General features: G+C 39.9%; 1 protein-coding gene across 1 annotated transcript in view; it reads right to left on the bottom strand.

The window, feature by feature from the left end:
* The window catches only part of TEK (TEK receptor tyrosine kinase), a 43,651-nt gene extending 23,180 nt beyond the window's left edge, over positions 1-20,471 (bottom strand). The window contains exons 1-3 of the mRNA XM_040579993.1: positions 20,094-20,471; positions 7,897-8,208; positions 2,540-2,650 (exon numbers count right to left, since the gene is read on the bottom strand). Of these exons, the coding sequence (XP_040435927.1) occupies positions 2,540-2,650; positions 7,897-8,208; positions 20,094-20,145 (475 nt within the window). The 5' untranslated portion in view covers positions 20,146-20,471. The remainder of the gene's footprint in view (positions 1-2,539; positions 2,651-7,896; positions 8,209-20,093) is intronic.
* Between the last annotated feature and the right edge of the window lie 3,829 nt (positions 20,472-24,300).

Below are 24,300 nucleotides of genomic sequence, written 5' to 3'. Positions count from 1 at the left end.
CGATTAGCCTGGCTTGAAGTTCATGAGTGTCACATGCACATGCAAATGGGTCTCTGGTATAACTGTCCTTAGACACTTATCTCTGCAGTTGCTGGCCCAAGACACGTTGAGTCCCTTTGACCCCTGGCATATGTTTCCAGTCATACTTGTTGTGCCTTGTAGCCTGGCTTGAAGGTCACTAGCAGATTACACATATGTGAACAGGTAAAGGGCACACTTTTGTTGAAGAATAATTAAGAATAGAGTTTAATAAGACTAGACCAACTGTAGGGCAGAGCTTGGCCAGACCTGTGGCACCTTTTATCTGCCTCTTGCCCCATTTTCTTATGCTGCTTTCTTTCCAGTTCGCTTTGAACCCTCCTTTTCTCCTGTTTGGCCCTTTCTCTAAATATCCCATGATTTCACACATGCTCACAGTCCCCCTCAATCATGCCATAACAAGTTTACTCTTTCCCCCTGAGACCCGTGGTAATCCTGCTTCCTTTTTCCTACACTTACAAAGCTCTGGCTGAAGCTGCTCAGGGCTTTGTGTTGTTCCCTTAGTGGCCTTCAGAAACTGGAGAGCTCTGCCCTTTGATGTTTCATCTGTCATCTGCTACTCCTTAGGGCTTGTGTGTCTGTTTATTTATTATTTCTCCTGTTTCTTGTCTTAGTCTTTTATGTGGAATGACCATTAACCAAATGATACTCCCACAAATCAAATATCCTTAACTACTACATCCCCTTATAGTCACACTGATAACAAAACAACTTTTTTTCACTTTGCTGAAATAATTTGGAAGGTAAACAGCATCAGATCACTGCCTGTGATCATACCATCAATCTGACTATAGTAAAATTTCAGGCAGCCTAGAAATGTAAAACTTGGCTGCAAAAACAGCAAAAGTGTCTTGAGTCAGTTTAGTCCGTTAAAATACATAACAGTTCTTCAAGAAAACAGGGTCAAAGAAAAAGAACAAAGAATGAAAGGGATTAATTTTGAAACTACGGGACCATTTTTTGCATGCCTTTTGAGTTACAAGCTGCAAAACAAACTTGGCAGCAAAGTATTAAGAAAGCCTTATGCTCACAGTCTGTTAACAAGGTTCAGGTTTTGTGGCTTGTTTTCCAAGATGGCACGTGTTATGCCAATGTCTTAAAGCAATCTTGTTTAGCAGGGTAGTCTCATTCTCTAGATAGCCTTTGTGAGGGTCTGCAAGTGGTATTTTAAATGACTGAAGTGAAAGACTGCAACAGTTAAATACAACAGGACAAGTATTTTCTCTTCTTTGCCAGCTGCTGCATCAGGAATCCTCAGAGATGCTATATCAGCTGCAATTTCAGGTGGAGAGCTTGACCTACTGTCCAGACTTATAGCCAGTCTGAGGCTTTTTGCCAAATTTCCAGCTGAAATCCCAGCTAAAGCAGCACCATGATGTAAGCACTCCTGCTCCAACATATCAGCTGGTTCTTGTATGAGAAAATGCTAACAGGAGATCACAAAATATCCCTGGGGACCCTGAAAAGACAAGTGATGGCAAACTTTCTCCATTGTGCACTGCCATAGATGAATCTCTGAAGAGCAAAGAAATAGGTCTTTAAGAAACTCTGCTTTGCATATTGCCTTTTTAAAAGACACCTTCTGGTTATTTTTCTTTTCCAGCAGAAGTGCACAGCAGCTGGGTTTGAGGCATTGATTCTTTTGCAGTGTGCTCGCTCTTCCTTACCTCATCCTGCTCTATTTACTTACTCTTTCAGTAGCTCACTGTAAACCAGATTATCAGTAGATAAAGGTGGACCAGTGCTTTTCACAGCTACAATTTTCTTTGGTCTAACATTCTGATTAAGTATGAAAGCACTGTCACTTCTAGTGACCAGTATCTTACGACATTTCTACAGGAGGTAGATAGCAAACTGCACATCTATCCAAGTGTCAAGTAGTAGCAACACACAGCTGAATAGTGAGTTACATGTGATTTAGGTGCCATGTTAGAAAAGCTGATGTACAAAATTTTGCAACCTGACTAATCTTTGTAGTTGAATGAAATAAGGATTAGATTTTGCTGACAGTTTTGTCTTTCTAATAACAGATTACTAGTGCTGAATTTCTTAGACTGAAGAGCATTCTAGAAGCTAATGCTTTAAAAGACATTTGAAGAAGGAAAGCTACGCACTTGAAAAGCAGTAGAAATGCAAAGAAAGATGCAGTAGCTAGGCCTTCATGGTGTCACAGACTAAAAAAAAACCAAATAGGATGCTAAAATCAACCAGGTAAATACATGAGGAGATAAAGAAGGAAAACAAAAGAAAGTGAGAAACAAAGCAAAGGTATGAACAGACGATTTGGCATTCTGGTGGAGGAGAAACAGATCAACTCAATATATTGGGTATGACGAATGTCTCCTTTAGAAAACACTGAATGTATATGGATATAATGTCTGCTGTGCTGCTCCAGTTGCACAGCGTAGGCATTATCAACAATGACTTTAAAACAGCTATGTGGCACTGATTAAGACAAGGATAGCAGGAAAAGAAAAGACAAGAGAGAAAGGTTGATTACCATTTTTGTAGATCACTGCATCTTCCTCTTTTGCTGCCATTCTGATGAAGGAAATATTGACGTGCTCTCCTTTATTTGCTGTAACAGTTAATGCCACTGGGTGGAATGAAGCTGAAAACAGAACAGGACAGAAGTGTGGGATAAATAGCAGCAGTTATTTTCTCTACCTGATCTCTGGGCCGAACGTTGACAATGGTTTACAGCATGACCCTGACTCAGATTCTGACATTTGAATTTCTTTAGAGCACACTCTGACTCACCACCAGCAACCTCAACTCTATGTTTTGACAAAGACAGAGGACTCACCTACACCCTGAAATAACACACTACCCCTAGAACCTGGGGCATGAAATAAACAAGAAAAACAGGATTTTGGCTGAGTAACTGGAAACACTTCCTAACTAGGAGCCCCGATTGGCTGTGAAACACTTTCCCAAGTTTCTTCATCCCTTGAGACATTTTTAAAACAGACTGGATAAAGTACTGGAACATGTATCATAGGCAACAAGCTGCACTGGCAAACAAATACCCTGAGTGACTCAGGTTTTTTTCTGTTTAAGTTTTATGATGCAAAACAGTCAAGATATTCAGGAGATCACAGTCACACAGGGTCTGGGGAAGATGTAAGATAGAGAAGGTCTGTGCTTGTGTTAGTTCACCGTGCTTTTTATAAATACTGAGAGTGCTGGCTTGCACTGAGAACAAAAGAAAAAAAAATATTCACAGCCAGTTATACTTTTACCAAAATATTCTGAATTGAAAATATAGCTTAATTAAAATAAAAAAAAAAAAATGAGATAACTGTCTACATTGGTGACATCTTTAAATTTGCCAGTTGGGAAATTGAAATTAATTTTCCTGCTTAAACAGAAAGGTACTTTTATATATTTATTCATAGTTCTTGATTCAAGAAAAAAAAAGAAGGTAGTAGATATAGGGATTTTCACAAAATTTTTGCTTTTTCCTTACCACTACTAGTGGAAAAAAAGATCTGAGGGCAGTTGGGGAAGGGACAGAAAAATCTCAAGAAATAGTACTTTTTGAAACCAGTGAAATCATAATTATTATTGCAACATTACTTTGAAACAAGTCAGAAGGATGGTCTCTTTCATTTAGTTGGAAAATTCCAAGGGAAAGCTGTGAAGTTTTTTGAGGGCAACTTCAGGTTTTCTGACCATTTTTAGCTCCGAGTTTTTATGCCATACTGTCATCGATATGTTGCATGGCAAAAAAATTACAAGAACTCTTCTAAAATAAGTCAATGTTAACTTCCAAACTGTTCAGCTCTTTATCTGAGTGGGAATGTTACACCTTTGTGCTTTCCCTTTTAGAGCACCCAGGAGAGTGAGGCATTGATTTTAACCAGCCCTTTGTCTTTTTCTGGTTTTGAGGCTCTTTAGCCTTAGGGTTCCGCATGTGCAAATTCCTCTTGGATAAGTCTATCCTGCATCTTGTTTCTGTTCAGATCCTGAGAGCCTGATTCTGCTGCCACCTGCCTCCCCAGCAAGGTGAGTGTGACCTTTCTGACAGAAAGACCTACCTGAGCCTCATCTGGAAGAAATCTTTGAAAAGCCATTCATGCTAGCATAGTTTCCATTTTTATTAAAGTCACATTTATTTCACAAGGAATATTTTAAGGAACACGTACACAAGTTAGTATGAACTGTTATATGAACTGGTAGCTTATTCATAAAAAATGCCATTTATCTGTAGTCATACCTCTTTTTTTCAGTTCATTTTTAGAAAACTGTCAATGAAGTATACTTTGGCTCATATCAATGGTTGCAGAAAATTAATCTGGAGCCTGTGGCTGAAATTTGGTGGCAAAGAAATACACAGAGATAAGATCAGAAAGCAGAGAGAAAATTATGAACTATCTTTCTGTTATATTAAATATGTAATAAAGCTGTAAAAAGTGAGCAGGTGGATGCTAAGTCAAAGTTTTTATGAGGCTGAAACTGTGTTAGTATGTCCACAATATTATTTTGTAAAATCTGAGTGGGTAAAAAGGGTGGTATTCTTGCAATATTTGAGGAGAGAACATTTTAATACTTTCATTTCAGAATAGCATTTTAATTAAAAATCAGGATGTTTGTGTTATATGATGTAAAATTAAGGAAAATTTGAGTAAAAATGGAGACATTTCTATCAACTCAAGCCAATCTCTCTCCCAGAATTTTACTTCCTTGAGGATTTTGACATTTTAATGATTTGTTTCTGATTGGAAGTAAGACAACAGTTGACTTCTCATGATTCTTTGCAGAATGGAATTTTTGTCCCCTGTGTAGTTCTAATGTTTATGTTCTGAGCTTCTGCCACATGTTTTCATTCCTTTGTAAGTGCTATCTAATTGATTTCAATCGATTTCAGCAGGACTCTTCCTGCACGTGCATGGGAATCTACTGAGCATTTAACAAGTCACTGAGGCACTGGCATCTGAACGTACATCTTTGAGAAACAGGGAATTCTAGTACAGAATGATATGTAAGATCTCATTAGGAACAGGCAAACAAAAACTGAAAGCAGTCTCAACTTACTGTCAGATCCTGATTCAGAAGTTATTTATGAATATAACAAATGTGTGGTGAAAATCCTGATCTATTTAGAAAAAGAAAATTCAACAGCTTTCGCAAAAATTAATTGCAAGTTATAAATGATCTTAAGTGTTTTATTTGTAGTGGAGTTTGGACTAAATTTAGTGAGGCACTGCTAATTGTTTTAATAAGATATTAAACTTTTGTATTCCCATTTTCTCTTCTTTGTATGTTGTTTAGCTTAACCGCAGGACTTTTTCTTCAGAGTACTGTTGCAATGGAAAGCAACACACACTCCCTGGTGGGCTCTGTTCCAACATATTTTTAGATTGTTACTTGTATTTCATGATTTCATAACTTGAGTGTGCCAATTCCTTATAGAGACATAATGAACTATATTGCAGTACAAGTGCCATAACGTGTCGCTAGCATTTCCATTATTGTCCCTTTGCCTGCTTTAGAGAGTTTCTGTGGGGGAAACTTGGATTTATTGTGTAGAGAAATGACATAAATTATATTTGACTAGATGCAGAACAGTTTATATAGTGTTCTATTCTAGATAGTGTGCTGTATACAGTATAAGCATTACTCTCCATACATACATAAAACATAATCTGTTCGCTCTCACTGCATGTATGCGAATTACATATGTAACCATAATGCTACAATATAAAGAATTCAGAACAGGCTCATTACTTTCAGAATGGCACACATGTACAGTAAAACAGGAAAATGAACCTGTTATCTTCCTGTGTTATACAGCAAAAATCTTCACAGTGTCTGCATATCTGACAATAGGTACGTAATCAGGCAGATGAGAGTTCCCGCTAAAGTCAGTGGGGCTAGCCAGATGGTTAACGAGTAGTGAGTGCTTCAGCAGCTTCTTGCCCTGAGACTGCAAAACAGTGGCTGGATTTTCAGAAGTGCTGCTCCCTCCCATGTTTTTGTGTCCTCAATGGGAAACTGCAAGTTTCAACTCTTGCTCAATTTTTGGTGTTGAAAAACACATTCTGCCTTTAAAAATTAATCAGACAACAACAGTGAAAGGGGAAAAAGGCTTGTTTTCCAACTACAGAGTCTTTGCCAAACCTCACAGTCCTTCACTGACCTCTTCTTCCTCTTTCTGTGCACTTTAATAGCTTTGAGAATTTCTGTTGTGCCTCTTTCTCACCCGTCTAGCCTGATTAGATTATATGCTTTCACTGACAAGTCACTAGCTCAGGTTTTGTCAGTGAAAGCTTTTGCAGAGAAAATCCAAGAAATTGATTCAAACCCAGAAATTATTCAAACAAACCTACCTACTGCTGGTGTGAATGTTGTGTTATTTCTGGTTAGAACAACTTCTGTCGCATAGGAAGCTCTCAAAGGTTGATTACTTTAAATTCTCTGCTTCTAGGTCCACAGATACCAAGTGCAAAAAACCTGATTGGTTGAGAAGACACTCTTCCACCCACGAAGGTTGCTGTACACAACTGCCAGAGATGTGGTCAACTCACTGGCATTCTGCCACAGACAGGGTCACATTGACTTTCCATGGACTATTATCTTATCTCCTCCTCATTGCAGCCTCCTTTGAAACAATGGAGTTGTCAGCCTCCATCTGCAGAGCTTTCGTAGTGACCAGTCCAACCCTTCAAACACCACATTTGGTCAGAAAATACATAAGCCAAATTAAATTGCACTTGTTCTGCCCACCTTGTTTCTGATGTTCCCACACTAAAAGAAATAAATAAACACTAGCTGTAGCTTGGACAAATGAAAAATACCTTTTTCTAAATTTGCTATGCAATTTCAGTGGATACGAACAAGGATAATAGCTCCTAATAAAACCTTATAAAGAAAGATTAAAAGTATCAAGTCTCCTCAAAGACAAGCTGCCATGGTACAAAACATTAGCAGTACAGTGAAGTCTGCTAAAAATCAGTGGAAGTTTTGAAAACTTGATTTGCTGCAGTAAATCAGCTAGTATTTCTTGCACTTTTTTGTAGTTTATGGTGATCTCTGCTTTGGAACTTGTCCCAGGAGTGTAATGAGGTGCAGAGACAAGCAAAATTTTGCACATAACAAAATGCAATTTAATGGCTAGAGTGCTGGACCTTGGAAATCCCACCTTCTCATCCCACCATCTCATCGCCATATTTGCTTTTTTTACTGTGCATAGCCTTAAAAGAAAAACCAAGTCAATAGTGAAATCCATAGTGAATTTTTTGTGAATAGCCTTATTTGATTTTGGGAAACTTCGCTGGAGTTTCTTTCCACTGTTGAGCTGGATTTTTTTTTCATACTGACACAGACTGTGCAGATCCAATATTGCTGATCTGTAGTATTACTGAAACCTAGGCAATGCAAGTGATTTTCTAGCCTCAGGTTGCCCATGTATTAAAAAAAAAAAGGATAGTGACGTTTAGCTGTCTACATCTCACACCTGTCAAGACTTTAAAGTGGAAGCATGTTCAGAAATCAAGGGTCTGGGATGTGAAGAACCCATGGCAGGAGTTATCACATGTCATTTCATGGTGTGAGTGAGGCCAGTACTTACCTTACTTGCCACCTGACTTTGTGTTCCTGGTAGTAGCCAGGTACAGGCAGAGTACCTACAGATGTCTAACTAACTTCCATGAGGAAATGACCAGCAGCTAGTATCAATCACTTGCCTGTGAACCTTAGAAAAGAAACATGGGCTTGGGCCAAGTCTATTTTTGTTGACTCCAGACTGCCTTGCCTGCTCTGGATCCGTGTTTGTGCCCACTTGTGTTAACCAGGGATAGCTGCCAGTCTGCAGGCAGTGACATGCAAAATTAAGATGTGACCACCATACAGTACCTCCCAGCGGCATCTTCATGGTATGTATCCTTGTCACCTCATCCTTGAGTTTCCCTTCACAGTAATATGCTCCAATAGTTTCACTGGCCTGTTCCCTCTTCCACACCACTGTTTTGGCTGTTGGTCTCTTGGAATCTTCATTAACTTCCAGTGGTTCCCGGTGCTGGTTTGTCACATCCTCCTGGTCTCGGTCTATTGTGATAGACTCCCGTGAGCGCCATTTGGAAGTGATACAGATAAGTGATGTCTCTGAGTTGCCCACCAGAGGGAATGAATTGATCAGTATGAGGTCCAGTGTCGCTTCCACTTTACCTAAGGAAAAAAGCAACAAATGGAAAAGTTTTACTGCAGAGTTTGAGTATGACTGATCAAACCACAAGATAAGCTGTTTCACTGAGTACTCAGGTTTTCGCTGTTTTGTGTCTTGCACAGCTTTTGTGCAAAATAGGAAGACTGTAGATTAACTATTCTGCTACATGGACTTTGGGATTTACTTTGTATGTCATGAACAGACAGAATTTGTTCTTCTCAAAAGAGGAAATAAGCCCTTCAGATCTGTGGAATTTATTTTAAAAGATGTTCCAGAACCAGGTAGATCCTTAGATAGTTAGACATGTACAAAAACGCCCCAAGTATGGTGCTTTGCTGGTAACAGGGTCAGTAGATCATAAGGTTGTCAGCTAATAGTGTTTCTTTTATGTCATTTACATGGATTTAATATGTTTAAATTAATGTAAAGCAGATGTTTTTATATTTTATACTTTCAGTTATAGGAATTGGTAGTACTTTGAGCACTTGGGGTATGGTTTTTTTCAGCTGTTTTATGAATTTGATTTAACGATTTCATCATCATTCACATTAACCACTTGAAGCCCTAACAGACAGTAGCAAGAACCAGGGCACAAAGAAACTTTATCAAAAACAAAGAACAAGTCAGCAGCACTAATAAAGCCATTTTTTATGAGGTCAGGTTTAAGTCAATCAAAACGTCTCCCTTTGAACAATCAAAGTGCCAGAAATACATGGAGGTGGAAGTTCTTTGGAAATGATAGATACAAGCTTAATTAAAACAATTTCTGGCAGAATGCTACAGATCTAGTTGTTCAAATGCACATAGCAGGACGGAAACACAGCTCTTCTGTAATCAACAGTTTGCAAATGACAAGCGTTTGCCTTTACTTCTGAAATTCAGGGCAAGGAGAAGGGAAACAGTAACATTTTTTCCAGCTGAAACAGGAAGAAGAATTGATTTCTTTTATCCATCACATCTATTTTCCTGGTTTGGATACAAGTGTATTTTGTATTTATACAGAGAGAGACCAAATATTTAGGGTCATTCAGCTTCCAAATGTTTCTCTGATTGGAAGGAAGGGCTATAGTCTCAGATAAGGGAGGTCAAAAGGTCTGGGTGCTGGCTGCAGCCTTTGCGTGTGTCTCTCCAGCGCTCAGGGCCAAGGGAGGAGGTCCTCTGCTTTCAGTGCCAGCAGCCCCTCTGGGGACTGAAGTATCTTGACAGCACACTGACACGCACCACGCCTGGGCAGCCTGCCGCCATTACCACCCTCCAGCGTGCCAGCCCTGATAATCTGCAGCTACATAATGGAGAAATGAAACCTTCCCGAAAAGTTGCGACAGCTGTTACAGTAAATATTGCATAAAGGAGCAGGTCAGCAAAGTCAGTTCACCCTGTTGCATATTACATAAATAAATACTTCAAAAAAAGTTAAAGAAGAATGTGATAGAAATGAGGCCAGATTTGTGAATTCATCTTATAGGGCATTTATCTCAACATTTTCATTTTTATATGGGGAACATTTGTGCTCCTACTATGGGTCTGATGCATCAGCTGAAGGCAGATGTAATTCAACAGTCATCAACTCTGAGAGCAGACGGCTTCACTTTGTATCAGCAAGGATCACACACCAGGTAGAGATATTCTTAAACCCCAGGATCATGATTTCTGCCAACTTCTGTAAAAATCAGAAACAAATCTGCATCCAAACTCTGCAAGTTGACGTGATTATCTATGTGGAAGTCAGGCAGGGTGCTGCAGATCAGAACTGAAGTATTTTGGTGTTTCTGCCTAGCATCCACAGGCACAGAGCTGCATCTGTCCTTCCAGTACAGAGGTATGGGCTCAGGCTGCTGGGGTCCTTCAGAAGGTGGCTGCTCATCCAGGGCTGCAGTTCCATATCTCTGGAATTTCTCTGTTCCTCTGACTTCCAACACAGATTGAAAGTTGAATTCCCTCTTTCCCTCTCTGCATCTCAATCTTTCAATACACTGAAAATAAGTAGTAGAAGTCCAAGTTTTGAGGACTAATTTTCATGTTGCCTTTGATTACTATGCAAGGAATAGCAAAGCAAAGTTATATCATACTTAAGGCATTTGCTGCATGCTTTTTTGTTTCTTTGTAGTAATACAAATCATGTAATCAAGGTGTAACCCTACCATAGCTCAGGCATATTACTCATTTACACTTGCAATTATTCCAAATTAATCAAAATTTAGCTATTGGTGGATGGATAGTGTTTTGACTGATTGTCTAAATATAGGTGTTTTTTTGTCATATTAAACACTGCAGACAACCCAGACACCTCTGTGAAGCAGATGAAGCACAGATGGAGTTTCTTGTCTTCCTGAAGACACCACTAGAAGGCCTTTCTGCATCTGAAAGGGAGTAATATCTATGCATAAGCATGGAACCATATGCCAGCATGATTTGGCAGCTAATATTTCACAGCTGGAATATATTGCAAACAGAAATTAAAATACATCCAAGTGAAGGTTTTACACTAAGAAAAACTATGCTTTAGGTATATCTTTTTGGGGGAAAAAAAGCACCCTAACAGCACATTGACTTGAAGGCAATTCACTCATTCAAGACTGAATCTAGTTTTAAATTAGCCTAAGGCTCTGAGGTGATAAGTAGGCTTTCTTTGACTCCACTGGGAGCTGCTGCCCTTAGACTGTGGAAAAAAACCCAAATCCTCAGAAAAGTATAAAATGCACATATGCTTTATGCATAGGGATACCTACACCATCTCTTTCTGATAATGCAACTTGAACTTGCCCAACTGTCTTTTCGAGAAAGGAATCTACCTAGCCTGGCAAAAAGTAGGCAAATTCTACCCTTGATGTTAATGAAGACTTTGAGTATGTAAGGACCAAATAAGGACAACAGGATCTAGTGTTCTGAGAAAAACACAAAAAAACATACAGACAGGAAACGTCACGTCTGTACCAGTGACAATCCTCTGTGCTTCCTTGAAAAGGTCCTTTGATTCCTTCCCTGGTCCTCAAAGAACTGACGCTATCAGGAAGGCAGTTTGCTGTGTCTACAAATAGATTTTGAGAAGAGAGGCACTTGCAGAAGGCTAATGCTGGAAATGGGTGACACCGTGCAGAGAGGGTTCATTGCCCAGTGTTTTTGACACACACTCATTGTGGTGCAGTGGTTTGAGCCCTTCTAGCACAGAGAAAATGGCATGCCCTAAACCAGTAAATTTATATAATAGCACATGCACTATAACCCAGATGGCACGATGAATGTAGGAAGGCATGCAGTTCCTCTTGGTCCACTCATAACGACAGGATTGTGCTCCTTCTTGCTAGGTGATACCTGGCTGTATCTTTCACAGCTTCTCTAGCACGTACTTGCCTGGGGAAACCATACTGAAAAGAGAATAATTGTGTATCACGCTGCCTCTGCAGCCCCGTGTGTTCTCATTCCCTACCACAGTGCCATTCATACAGGCACACAGTTGTCATATTTTCTGTACTGTGTCGCACCAGCAAAACTCAGCCAGGGCCAGCTGGAAGCAACAGCTCTCAGAAACTCCCTGGAACACATCCCAGACACAGGTCTGCTCAATGAGCAAGAAAGTCTCCAATAAAGTTTAAAATATCACTTCCCTAGATCAGAATTGCTGCTAGACACTGGTTTGGGAATAAAACAATGTGGCAACCTCAAACTGAGGTGGTTTAATGCCATAGATGGGTACACGCAAAGTCTTACGAGAACAGAAAAGCGTTATGAATTGTCCTTTTGTCTCAGAAAGTCCCTGCCCAAATAATTCCAGATTTACGCTGTTAACCCTTGTTTCATCCCCAGGAAAACATGGAAATATTCAAGAAAATTTCTACCTAATATGAGGCCTTTGCAAACTTGTCTGTTAACTGGAAAAGTGCTCAATACTGTGGAGCAGCAAACATACCCACTTCATAACTTTGTAACTCCGTATCAGGCAGTGGCCATCACGGCAAAGGGTAACCGTACGCCACTGCCCCCCAAACAAATACTGGATCACTAGCCCATATTTGCAAGGCCTACTGAGAATGCAAATTTCTGAGTACATGTTTTATTTAGCTATTAATTAATACTGAGTAGTAGCAGAAGGGAAGAAATTATTTGACATTACACATGTAATGATGCCTTTATTTTCCTTGCATTTGTTAGAGCTTTATTATTAACTGCTTGATGTGAATATAAGATGGAAGTCCTTCCCCTGGCATTTTGAGCGTAACAGAGGAAACAGAGAACTGCAGTAAGAGGTAAGTGGAAAGATAAATACTTTCCAAGTACTAATTACCTAAGATAAGAGGGGAGGGCAGAAAATTCCAGTAAATTCTACCCCTTTTTTCATCAAGTGAAGCAAAGGAAATAAAAAGTGATGCAATTTGAAATACTTAAGCTGTTTTGGTTTTGTTATGTTTTGGTATTTTTTTTACTTTGAGGCAAAGTTATTTCTGTTAGGGGATGTGAATCTAAAACATACAAATATGATACTATTAGAGAGAAAATAGAATTTGTGCTTAGTTCAGGCTTGGTGTTATGCTGAAAGTAAACCAGTCAGTTCCATATGACAGCCACTGCAGGATTTAAAAATCATTTTGAGACTGATGGAAACGTACGTCCCAGACTGTCAAGTTATCAACCCCTCTTTCTTCAGGTCTCTTAAAAAAACAGTACCAAGCACTCTCTCTCCTTGAAAAAATAAGATTTTGATTTAGAACAAAATGAACTTGCTAAATATCTGCACCTCAGTACTTCTCATTTGTATCTTGTTTTGTAGTTACAAGTTCACCTCCTGAATTGTATTTTTCTGTATAAAACCACATACCAGTTTAAAGGAATTTAACTAATCTATTTATAAATACAAATGGCAGTCATTTAAATCATTTTACTTTAAAAATATAGCTATAAATTACATTGATTTAGTATTTATTTATTTATTAACCAATTATGCAATACTAAACATAATCAGGATGGAAATAATGAAAGTCAAATATGAAGAGGTTAGCAAAATAAGACATCCAAGCCCCGTGTCTCCTCTCTCTTAAAAAAAAAAAAAAAAAAAAAAAAAAGAGTACTCTTTACTTACTACTAAAGCTAGTGAGAAACTAACCCAAAATATTAGTTGTGTGGGGATAGTTTTCCATATGGAGAGTGGAACATTTACCACACCAGAATTTGGCAAACTTTATTTCCTCTTTTTCTGTGCACTCAATATTTCTTTTATCAATCTTGGTTATTTTTTGTTCATTTTCTAAAAAAGAAAATCAATAATCTTGGGGGTGGGGGGGCTTTGAAATCACATATTCATTTTATGGGCTCACTAGTCTCTTAGTGTGCTGGAAACTTCATCTGGGATGCAAAGACAGCAGCAGCTCAGGTAGCTTCATCCAGAGAGTCAAATTCTCCTCTAACAGCTCAGTCCACAAGAAAACAAGGCTGAAGTTATTGTTACTCAAACAGATTAACATTCTTTGCTGCACAGCAGCTGCAGCAGGACCAAAGAAAGAGGGACAGAAATGCTGCTGAAAAACACCTTATAAATGAGCAAAAAGTCAAGTTTTCCAATGAAAGCTTTCTTGTTATCCATGGAAAGAATTTTATGATTGTATCTTATGTGATGTTACTGGGCAGCTGTGCAACAGCTCACAGCTCTTGCCCTTAGAAATATGTTGGTATTTGTGGAGGGAAGGTACTGTGAAACTAATAATAAACAAGATAGTGACAGAACATCAGTTTGCTACTTAGTAGCAGAGGGAAGACCACAGCACAAGTGTAAAAAATGAAATAGCCTGTCAAAACTACTAGGGCTAATGCTTTCTTATGGGTCCTTGGGTACATCTGAAGCAGTGAAAGGAAATGCAACTGCCTTCTTATAAAATAGGGTGTAATTGTTTTCTCTACATTTCACTTGTTTCATAACCTATGAAAACAACCTTTTAAGATGAAAAAGCTAGGAAAGAAACACTGGTGCAACCTTGTTGGGGGTTTCCCAGTGAGGGTGCCTAAATGTGTGAGTCTAAGTAACCAAAATGCAGAAAGATGCTTTCTCATGTCTTCTCCTTAGGCCCGGTTGACCATAAGCAAGTAAAGCAGAAAACAACATATCAGCAGAAATTGCTTGTTGAACAACCAGCTGACAATGTGCTAGGTAACACTGAAAAAGGATGAGGAATGTATGAAAGCTCAAGTAGGGCACGCTTGTCGTTCAGCAACATCTGGCTGGATTTGCAGCTAGCCAAATATGGGTACTGCTGTCAAGAAAGTACTCACAAGCAAGAATAAGTACGTCCATAACAAGGGTAGTCTTTGTAAGTTGCATTATGAACCTACTACGTATGCGGCATATATCTATTGTATGCTGTTTGTGCGCACATGCCAAGCTGAAGTATGCAAAATAACATAATCAATTAGACCTCACAGGATTTATCAGTGCACACAACATGCATAAGGTTGTCTGGGAGTGTCTGTGGCGTGTTTGTTGCAGGGCACACACACTCTAATGCGTTCTTACCTGTAGTGTACCCTCACTTTGCCACTCACTGATTTTTCTGAGCAGAGCAGTGGGAGGTGTTCCTTGTGCTAAGCACACATTGTGACGAATGAGGCTGATGTCACTAAGCAGTGGCATGTCAGGGATGAACAGCCAGAAAATAAGACAAAAGAAAATCACGAGCACAATCAGAAGTGTGGATGGAACTACATTATCAAGAGAAACTTGTTACACTCCAGAGAGGAAACTAACCAAGCCATTTCATTAGATAGGCTGACACAATGCAAAAAATTAAAATAAATACCAGGAAAGCAAAACATCAGCCTTGAAAAAATGTACATAAATTAATGACTCTTGAATATAGAAATGTCATTTGTGAACCTGTCTTTCAAAAATGCTTTCAGAACTTAGTAAATGCCTAATAACCTTCACACCCTGAAAGTATTTGCTTCTCCTAGTGATGAATTACAAAATGAATTTTGATGGTTTTTTAACTTCTTTATATTTAACCATTGTTTAACATTATTAGTACATGTTCTAAGTTTGAGTGTTACTTGGAGAATAGTTATAAAACCTGTACCCTAAGAAACAATCAGCACTTTAAATTCCTTACAGGAAAGTCTCCAGTTCAGACATGGGCTGTTTTTTTTGCTGTGTGTCTCCTCTAAAACTGCAGTGGAGCAGCACGCTAAATACAACCTTGCAACTAGCGCAGGATAGATACTGTCTTTGGAGGACAGTTCTTCATGGCAATTTATCTAAGATTTTCATCACCCTGGTCCCAGATAGGTCTTGTGTCACAGTGGAAGCTGACCGTGAAACTATACATCTGTCTCACACAAGTGGTAGGTGCATCCATTTGTGTGGTTCATTTCTTCTGAGCCTACCCAACACCCCCAACACCACAATGACTTCTTGGTCTTCCTTGGAAAGCTGAACAGGGTTTTTGTGCGTTTAAGAGACAGGAGACAGGTCTGGGCCAAGCAGGGTCAAGTCTACATGACCAATACAGAGCAGATTTCCAACCCAGGTAGTTCTCATTGTGGGCACATGGAGGACCAACTCCACATCTTCCCTGCCCTAAAGCCAGCTGCTCAGCTGCAGTCAGTCTCTGACTTCTATGTTCCCTCTTGTCCACCTAAAGCCTTCCAGATAAAATTCTTGTGGGTGTGAGACCATCTCTGCAAAACACTACAACTTCATTTTTTTCCCTGAAATGAAATTTCAGCAAAAAAGTATTCCATCCAACCAGCTTAATTATGAATAAATACCCAAATTTGTGTGTGCGTGTATCTATATATGAAATCTGTTTCTAAAACAATAGCATATGTTAACACTTGTGAATGTAGAGTGATTTCATTTCATCTTTTAGATTTGATTCCTCTCCATTTGATGCAATGCCTTTTCATTCCAGACTATTCCCAGCTGCTGAAATGGCCTTCGGGAACACAGTCTTCCTGGGAGCTACTCTACCTCTCACTAGGTCTGAATGAGGCACACACCAAAAGCAAACTCTAAAAAGTAAAAGAACTGGAGAGAATCAACCCACTTCTGTAATTCCAGTTAGGGTAGGTGCCTGCATAAGGCTGTTGCTTTTGGCTTCCAACTGCAGGGTCAGAAAGTGATGAATTAGATCACAGCTGGAACTTTTTTTAAAAAAAAAACATATAGCCATCAATGCAACTAAAACAAAACAGCTCTCTTTCTCCCACAAGACAGATCCATTGATTCTGCAGGCATGATTGTCCTAACAGAACTGTGCAGAAATACCAACATTCACCAGGTCAGAGATTCCACAAGTGATTCCTGTGGTAGGCCCACCATTTCTGGATTACATGAAGGCTACATCTCAAGAATGGTCTGAGTTCCATGTAAATTGCAAACCTATCAGGGTACTGTTCCCTCTGGGTAAATAACCTGAGTGTTGCAGGCAGATGCAGTTTCTGGGTCTTACAAATCAAATACACTTGAGGAAGAACAAATGAAATCCTTTTTTAAATTCCTTTTGCAATTCTCATTACTAGTTTGATAATTTAGGTTACGGGAAGGTCGTGTGTGAGCGTAATGTCTAGCCAGCATAGTTTTCAAACAACTGTGATTAAAAGCTCAAACACGATTTGTGTTCACTGCTTTGGCTATGTCAGGCTCAAAACACCAAAACCCTCAAAAACTGCAGCCATAAGACAAGCTGTTTGAAGTTCAGGTGCCATTTTGGTCTGACAACAACACATTTGTTGTAAAAGGACTAGTCCCTTTAATTATGGGAAGAATGACATTCATGTGCACTGTCAGAGGCATGTATTAACTAAAGGTTAATACAGGTTTTCTTTAGATTAAGTTAATCTTCACAAAAGAAACAAAAGTCTTGCAACAGAAGTATTCATTAGAGCTTCCCAGTCTAACTAAAAATTATGACTTTTTGTAATTTTGGAGTTTTGTAATTTTGAAGAGCCTGCAGCATTATAATAATGCTTATAACTCTCTATATAATAAATGTTAAAAGCTGTTTCATTTTACGACTATGTAAATGAGTCACATAATAATGATAGTATTTACAATTCATGTTTTTTTCATAACACCTACTGATCCAAAAGAAAAAGCAGACATCGACAGGGATGATAAGTGGATGCCACTACACTGTTAGCTCCACTGTAACCCTTTCTTAAAAGGCTAATATAACCTTTTGAGTCTTTTACCATATATGGATCCAACAGCTAAATTAAAAAAAAATAAATTCAGTATTTTTAGAAAACCACTGGATCTAAGGTTATTGATAGAGCAAAGCTATAGCACAGAAGACCCTGTCTGTCTTGGAGAATGGCGACATTTGACAATGTATTTGTTTCCTGCCAGAAACAGTCAAAGAAATGTGCTTGAAACTCATTTTAATTGTTGCTGCTTTCCAAAATCTCTTACTGATTGTGGCCATCTTGCTAAAATAAGGCTCACACATGAACATTTCTGAGACTTAGCCCACTGTGAGAAGACGTAAGCAAATTTCCGGGCTATCTGAAGATGTTAAGAGGCAAAAGGCAAGTTCAGACACTCATTCCTTGCTTTGTCCTTAGCCTTCCATGGGAACAGGTGAGTTTGTGGCTCTTCTTTGATCAGGACTTAACAGATAATTCCTAGCTACAGCCTTGCCTTGGGTTTTGCATTCATACTTCAGAATGGATGCCAGGATCATTTTGATCCTACAAAATGTTGACTGAGTAGAATCAACCAAAAGACAAACATGCGGTGATGCTCAGTCTGATTTCAAGAATGTTGATAGGATGAAGTTCAGCCCCTTGTCAATTTAGTTGAACATTTGCTATGGCAAGCAGTGACCATATGTACAGTACAAAACTGAGCCTTTCTGTATGTTTTGAACGACACCTTCCAAATCAGGCCTCTAGCTGAGAATGGGCTACTGTTACTCAAAAAAAAAAAGAAAAAAAAAAAAAAAAGGACATGAAATCAAAGGCCATTTCTCGTAATGGAGGTCAAGCTGGCGGTCTTCACCTTGGGAAAGGGTGGAGTGTATTTTGTGCCTACCCAGCAACACACCCAGGGAGGCCCACGATCATCAGGGACAAGGTTAAGCCAGTTCACTGTCTGCACTGAGTGTAAAGCCTCCCCTGCTCAGGGAATGTCATTCCCGCTTTCCTGAACTCCGCCTGCAGTATCTAGAGGAAAGCGGGCTCGCATTGTCTTTCGCTGCTCGCCCCAGGAAGCATGATATCATTCTCAAACAAAAGCGGGAAAGCTGACAGATCTGTTGGGATGGGTGTGACTTCAGCACACACCTCGCTGGTCAGCCCCTGTGGCACAGGCCGTGGCCGGCCGCTCGCAGCACCGAGCTCTCTGCCCTCCCCGTGTTTACAGCCCATCTCTGCAGCCAACCGCCGTTCTTCCCCTGCTTGTGACTTACATGAACGTCGCTTTCCTTCTGTGTCAATTAGGTATACGTTACTACGTAAAGAAACAGGAGAGACAACGAAAAAGAGTGAGGGTAACTGGACTTTCTTCCCTTCTCCACCTGTAATGCTTGCAGCACCAGGTATCTCCTTAAAGGTAGAGGCTGGAAGTGATCTGAGGGCTAAACAGGTTGAATCGAAGTGCAGCTAAGCAATCAAGACATTTAAGCCAGGAAAGAGGAACTGGTAAACAAAATGCAGCCTATTACAGCAATGGCTGAATAAGAATACTTCCAAACATGCCTTCAACAGATTTTAAACACATTTTTTTTGCCTGTATGAATCTCTAGCCTCTTACAGATGCCAAAATTAACATCTCAAACTCATTTGGTCATGATTTCACTTAGTTATTAACATGCTGCTAATCAAGAAGATTTGGAAATTTTAAAGCAAGATGCACAACAATAAGGACTTCTGCCTTTTTGTGCTACTTTCTGGTTTTCATTGAAGCGCAATCTGAAGTTTTACAGCACATGTTGCCTTTTTGCTGTGAGATGGACTGCAACACGTGTGCATATCTCATTGAAATTGTTAGGAGAGAGTTAAAAAGTCTAGGCTAATTGTGTGAAGTGTATTGCTCCTGTACAGATTTTGCCTGGTATGTTACCCAGAAGAAACTGTCTAGAAAATCAAAATATGGATGTTGAAAGCAATACTCAAATTCTGAATCTGATGGCAAGAGCACAGGCTTCCTTCAGGGCTCTGCTTGCCTAGCTTCAGCAAAACATCTCAAACGTTAATGCTCCCAAAGCTAGAAACTAAATTTACATTACTGTAATCTTACTCTATACCTTTCTGAAGATTTCTCTTATGACTAACTTCTGACCTGCTGAACTAATGACATTTGCTGATAATATGGCACCACTATTTAGCTGTATTTGCAATGTTAATAGATCTGATGTGCGTCTTTCTGCCCTTTTTGTCCACTGACTTTTATCTAGATTCCAGTTGTGGAATCTTGTCTAAAAACTTGCCTAAAAATACTGGAATACCTAGAAACATCATTATTTCCTACCACACATCCAGTTCATAAAGTCAGTCACAGAAAAGGTCAACATTTAATCTGTACTTAGAGCAGATATTCTTGGGGAAAGACACCAGTGGTATCAAAGTTATGAGATTTACAAATAAGTTAGTACCATCAGATGGAAGAGAAACCCTGTTGCAATGTGCGTATGTGCCAGCAAAAGGCTTCAACAATTAAAAAGGGGTAGAGTGTATTCTACATGTAGCTAAATCTTCCCCAATAGCTTGGCCACAGCCCTGCCCTCACTCGCTGTAAGAGCACTGCACAGAGATCAGTGGACTCACTGAAACACACACAGGTACTTAAATCAGTAAAGGTAAGTGTAGGAGTAAGGAACAGGGAGTCATGTGTTCTGTCTGCACATTGCATGAGAAACAAGCAAAGCACGACAGGTCAACTACAGATAGTAAAGCAAAGGCTTACCTGAAATCACCAGGCTGAATCCATAGAGAACCAGATGTGCTAAAGGGTCCATGCTTTCCAAAATATATCCATCCAGTTCTTACAGTCGCTCATGGAGTATCCTTTCCTTGGGGCAGATATTTACTGGTGATGCTTCTCTAGCATGGTACAGTGTTTACAGGTCACAGGCAAGAAATCATAGCGCTGGCGCAGGCTGGAACAGTCTCGGTGCTGTCTGAGTACAGGGAGTTTAAGTTCCTTTTTCCTGTTTCCTTTGTAGATTAGGATGGGAAAGGCAGGATCTTAAAGGCATTTTTGTATCAGCAGGACTGCTGCGCAGTGCAAATCCCATCCATCCAGCAATACATCAAAACGGTTATCTGGATCGGCCAGAGAAGCAGGGCACTGTTGTCAGTCGCAGTCAGCAGAATAGGAGCAACGATGGCATCCTCCAGCAGGCGGGAGAGTGCAAGTGAAATGTCCTCCACCTAGGTACAGTAGGTGGAAAGTGTCATTTCCCTTCTCAAAGTACAGATCTGCTAATTTCTCAGGGTGCTAGCATCTTTTCTCTTATTGATTTAATCCACGTGCAAGCTGCTGGCTGCAATGCATCTCAGCACACAGTAATAAAAATATGAAAACACAGTAACAAAACAACAAGCTGAATCCAGCATAGACCAGAGCCAGCTACAATCCAATAAAACACTGCATTAGTTCATGTGCTTTACTGGAAACAATTTTTCTCTACGTTTGACAATTGGAAACAGGCTGAAAACTTGTTGCAATAATAGATCACACCCAGAGTTATTATGACATCAGTGGGAACAAAATGCCAAAACACTCAGGGCGGTCTCAAAACTCAGAAACTGAAACAAAACTTGAGGAAGAAATAAGAAGAAAATCACAAAAAAAATTTACTGAAATAAATGGAAAGGCAGCAGTCAGCTATATAAACAGAATTGCAAATAAAGGCCAATCTTATTTACCACTTGGCTAAATATAACCCATGACAATGTAGCATTTAAAAATCCTGTAGTTGTGCCAAGATGCTAACACCCAGAATGACTTTTACAGACGTATGGAAAAGCTTATGTTAACATCGTTTTGGAAATAGATATGGGATGATCCTACTTTGATTAATTTCCTTAGGAAGACCTTTTAGCCTTTGATTGGTGTAGATTTCACAGAGGAAGTCCTTTACATTGAAGATCTATTGCCATGTGAACAGAAAAGATGTCACCTACAGCAGATTTCAATGCATTAACCCAGAGAAGCTCCCGACGTGATGCCCATTCCCCCCAGAAAATATAACTGGAAACCAAAGTAAGAAAGTACTTAAACTGAAAATACCCTCAGGGTGAAAAGACACGGTGTGAGGTCCAAACGCTACTGAAATTTCATGTTGAGGTTTAAAGGAGGCAGAGTATTAGGTATTTACCTGGTCTGGTTCCAGACCAAAATACACACATGTATTTTGTCCATCTTTGGTTTTTGAGAACATTTTCTTCTACTCTTAGACATTAAAAGGCAGCCGAGAAAGCCAACTGTATCCTGGACTGCATCAAAAGAAGCCTGGCCAGCAGGACAAGGGAGGTGATTCTCCTCACTGCTCTGCTCTGGTGAGACCCCATCTGGAGTGCCGCACCCAGCTCTGGGGACCCCAGCATAAGGAGCACATGGACCTTTTGGAGCAAGTCCAGAGGAGGGAGGGCCATGAAGAGGATCAGAGAGCTGGAGCACCTCTCCTATGAGGACAGGCTGAGAGAGTCAGGGGAGAAGAGGAGGCTCTGGGGAGACCTTACAGCAGCTTTTCAATACCTAAAAGGGTCCTACAAGAAAGCTGGAGAGGGCCTTTTTACAAGGGTATGTAGTGAAAGGGCAGGGGGTAATGGCTGTAAGCTGAAAGAAGGTAGATTTAGATTAGTTATTAGGAAGAAATTCTTCACTGTGAGGGTGGTGAGGCACTGGCAGCAGTTGCCCAGAGCAGCTGTGGATGCCGCATCCCTGGCAGTGTTCAAGGCCAGGCTGGATGGGGTTTGGAGCAACCTGGTCTTGTGGAAGTGGTCCATGGCAGTGGGGCTGGAATTACGTGATTTTTAAGATCCTTTCTAACCCAAACCATTCTATGATTCTATGTTTTGATGCTTATCCACACTCCAATTGCACGTTAGCCTTTATAAGCCTGGTGGCATAGGCCCCTCTAACATCAGAATACTTAGCATATTACCAGTTACAAAGCATTGTCATAATCCCTATGTAGTGGATAACTTTTGGTACTTTTTTGCTCATTTAACCTACTTCTAATACGGTCTACGCTTAATTTTTTTTCAGTGTCTTGATTTTCTGAGGGGTGGGGGAGGTTAAACAACTTCAGTAAAGTCTGTAGCCCTCCAGATAGTTATTGTGAGCTTAGAAGGGTTTTTAAACTTTTCACTTAAATCTTGCTTCTCAGAGCATAAACAGGTCACTGAGGAGAAATGCATCATGTCTCCATCTTTAATGCACCTAAATGCAAAGCAGTGCATATGGGCTGCTGCTCATACTGACTTTGCAGTATGCCTAATTGTCCAAGTCAGCTATTCACTATTTTCTGAAGAATCAGCTTGTGCCTACTGATCATGACAAGGTAGCTATCTTCAGGATGAGAGCAGATAGCCTAAATATGCAATACTCCACACACAGAAAAAAAAAAAAAAAAAAAAAAAAAAGTTGCAAAGACTTGTTGAAGCCAGAAGAGAGGAAATATATACTTAGGAAAGTCAGAATTTGGATGGAATACGAGCCTCAGCAGGCTTATATATTTGGTTTGTCTTTTATTACACAATTTCATTTTTGAAGAACCAAAGAATAACATCTATGATTCAGCAAACACTTAACTACTTGTTTATGTGTAGTAAGTATTTAAGCTTAGATCTGTTTCTGTTTGGAAGGCTTTCAAGTGCCACAGTTTGATTATTGCTCCCACTGATGTCAAAATTAATCACATGATAAGCTTTTGCTAGACTGTGGAATTCAAACGATTTCAGTATTCTGGTTTATTCTTACTCATAATTATGTGTCTGCCACATATTTTCTTTCTTTCCATATTTTCATATTTTTATTTCATGCTATTAGAATACTAGTGTCCTGGTTTCAGCTGAGTTGGAGTTAATTATCTTCTTAGGAGCTAGTATGGTGCTGTGTTTTGGCTTTGACATGAAACTTTTCAGTTCCTCAGGCTTTGTTAGCAAAAAAAACTGGAGGGGCACAAGGAGTTGGGAGGGGACACAGCCAGGCCAGCTGATTTGAACCAGCCAAAGAGGCATTCCATACCATGGGATTTCATGTCTGGTATATATATTTGGAGAGCTGGCCAGGGCAGGCAGGTCCTGCTCAGGGACTGGCTGGGCATCAGCTGGCAGTGGTGAGCAGTTGCATTGTGCACCATGTGTTTCTTTCTTCCTTTCCTTCTCGTTTTCATTCTTTCCCTTCCCTTTTTCATTATAACTGTTATTGTCGTCGTTGTCACTGTTTTTCTTTCATTTTTATTCTGTTTCAATTATGGAATTGTTCTTAGCCCAAACCTTGAGTTTTACATTCCTTTCCAACTCTTCCCCATCTCTTTAGGTGAGGGAGGAGTGAGTGAGGCACTGTGTGGTGCTTAATTACCAGCTGGGGTTAAACCACAACAATGAGTATTCCTAGGTCATACCAATCTTCTGTCCTGTGAACTAAGAACTGCATGATGTGATCACCCCTCTGATTACTGAACAACAGAGAAGTGCAGTAGAATTGTTGCTCCCCTCCACCAAGCAGCAATGCTATCATAGCAGGGTCCTCTGCACAAGCCCATTTCTTGCTATGCTAGTCCTCAGCTTATGCTGGTGTATCTACAGACAAGAGGATCCTAAATCTTAGCCTGTATTCACTGTTAAAGACCAGAAAAATTGGAAATAGCCTACTGCAAAACCAAAATGCCAGTGAAAGAAAATGGGCTAAAAGTGAGGATGGCAGAAAGAGTAAAATATGATAGCAAGTTACTTTAGCTTTTGTTGCATGCAGGGCTAAGAGAGGCTGTTGACGACAGGGCTGGACGATGAGCATGCCTATGGCATGCCCTCGGGTGGGCACGTAGCTGGTTTTGGACCCCATGGACTACACTCTGCCTTTTCTAAAGGTACTTGGAAAGACCTAGAAAGGCTGCTCAACCCCACGTGATGTCTAAAGCAGTCCCCTCAGGAACATCAGT

Source organism: Falco naumanni, chromosome Z (genome assembly GCF_017639655.2).
Source record: "Falco naumanni isolate bFalNau1 chromosome Z, bFalNau1.pat, whole genome shotgun sequence".
Taxonomy (NCBI): domain Eukaryota; kingdom Metazoa; phylum Chordata; class Aves; order Falconiformes; family Falconidae; genus Falco; species Falco naumanni.
Note: the sequence above shows the minus strand (reverse complement) of the source record. Positions and strands in the feature narration are given on the sequence as shown.